At 43.7% G+C, this 2072-nt stretch overlaps 1 protein-coding gene across 1 annotated transcript; it reads left to right on the forward strand.

Annotated features, from left to right (window-relative positions):
* Positions 1 to 831: 831 nt before the first annotated feature.
* Positions 832 to 1194, forward strand: PHALS_07497 (uncharacterized protein; the record flags this gene model as incomplete). The annotated part of the gene is made up of 3 exons (XM_024720973.1): positions 832 to 890; positions 957 to 1035; positions 1105 to 1194. The coding sequence occupies 3 exons, from the start codon at positions 832 to 834 to the stop codon at positions 1192 to 1194; spliced, it is 228 nt and encodes a 75-aa protein (XP_024586119.1).
* Positions 1195 to 2072: the final 878 nt, after the last annotated feature.

The raw sequence follows: 2072 nt of genomic DNA on the forward strand, positions 1-2072 counted from the left end.
ATCCGTACCATACTTTTTTCAAACCATATCATAATCTCATATTTTAACAAAATTGAGCATTGAAGTAGCATATTCTAGTTTGCGTAAGCAATATCAAACCATACTTTCTTACAAATGACAGCATAGTATCATTTTATGATTTATTTGCGTCATGTATTTACATGTTTTGGTATTTTCATGCAAATTCGTACCATATTTTTTTTCAATCCATACCATCGAACCATATTTTTTAAAAATTGTGCATTGAAGTACCATATTTTGGTTAGCGTAAGCAATAATAAGCCATACTTTGTTACAAATCACAGTATAGTGTTATTTTTAGATTTACTTGCGTCATGTATTTACATGTTTTGGTATTTTTATGCAAATTTGTACCATACTTTTATACCAACTATATCATCATACCATATTCTAAAAAGAATGAGCATTGTAGTACCATATTTGGTCTGAATGAACAACTTTAAACCGTATTTTGTTACAAAATGCAGTATAGTATCATTCTTTGATTTTTTGCGTTTTGTATTTGTAATTTCTGCTCATGGGTTATTATCCGCACGTCGGAACATATGAAGAGAGATAGTAAGACTATAACTTTGGTTTCATCAATGTGGCGGCTAGGAAGCCACTGCATATTTCCATAACAATACCGATTCTTCTAAGCATCCAACCTTTTGTGGGTAGATATGAGGTAAATGATTTTCTCCAGACACGATAAGTTCGTTTGATCATGCACCAGCTAAAATATACACGGACTATTGTGCTGCGGTCGACACGCTGAGAAGACACCCACAAAAATGGATACTAACGCAAGATTAGAGAAGGAGTCTCATCATGGATAATTTTATAGTGACAAATCTCACGGGTGTTTGCACTGCTCAACCAGTTGTATTGTGCGCGATAAAAAGCTTTTTTGTTTAGAAGGATTGCCAGAAGTAGCGGACTATGTTTAGATTCAGAATTGCTATAGCAGGAATACCGGTAGACGCCCTTTCAAAAACGGCCACAGCTACGATCTGTGGACAGGTATGCACGCAGGTGCGCCATACACTATTATCTTTTTTGGCCATTCTATTACTTTTGAAAAGCTTGGAGTTGTGTTATAAGGTCTCTGCAATTTTCGTACTACTGCAGTATGATATGCGGAGAATCTTAGGGCGCACCAACGGCGATGGATCCCAAAAAGTCCGAAAATGAAAGATTGATGACATTTTATTTGTGGCGATTGCCGATGCTGCGACTGTGGGCTGTTCAAAGGTTCGCACCCTGCGCGCCCCCTTTTCTCTATGTTGGGAAAGAGTCAGTTCGATATCCGACGCAGAGTGTCAGGCAAACACATCACGTCGAATTGTACAGTTTATGATCTTGCATCTATCGATCTTTGAGCAATGGATGCAATGGCACCGGAAGCTCTCCTCACTGTATAACTTACAGCTGAGCCACAAGGAAGTGGACATGCGTGTGGAGCGACACCTCCGATTTGAGTTTGTTAAACTCAAAGCACGCCGTCGATTTCCTTCGGATTGTCGCCCTTCGACGTATGGGTTAACCCCTAACGCTCCCGTGAGCTCTTGTCTGCGACCAAGAGCTCAGGACCACTGCTTGAGCTCAACCCATGGCCCTTCATCTTCCCTGGCTATTGCTGGGAAGCGCGGGGCGTCTGATGACGCGGGGATTCCTGATCTTTCTGATCACTTCACCAGATATTGGGTTTGACCCTGGTGACGACGTCGTCTCACTAGACGTTTCACGTGATAGTGAACGTCACCGTTCTCATCGAGAAGAGTCGGTGGCAGGCGGTGACGACCGGGTCGACCGCCGTTCGGTGACTCGTGATGCGCTTCGAGCCTTGGAAAACGAGGTCCTTCGTGATCGAAGCTCCGCTGAGCGTCACGCTGAAGTAGCATATCGCTGTGCGGACGTTCGAAACGACTAAAGTACGACGTGCGCCGGCTGCCTCACCTTGAGGACTACCGCGATCTGCGGGGCAACTCCTAGCCGTGGAGCAGGCGAATGCGTCGCTGCATGCGACGGTGGAGCGCTTAGCGCCATTAGAAATGGAGGTTGTTGCACTC

The sequence above is a fragment of the Plasmopara halstedii genome, assembly GCF_900000015.1.
Source record: "Plasmopara halstedii genome assembly, contig: Scaffold_3109, whole genome shotgun sequence".
Taxonomy (NCBI): domain Eukaryota; phylum Oomycota; class Peronosporomycetes; order Peronosporales; family Peronosporaceae; genus Plasmopara; species Plasmopara halstedii.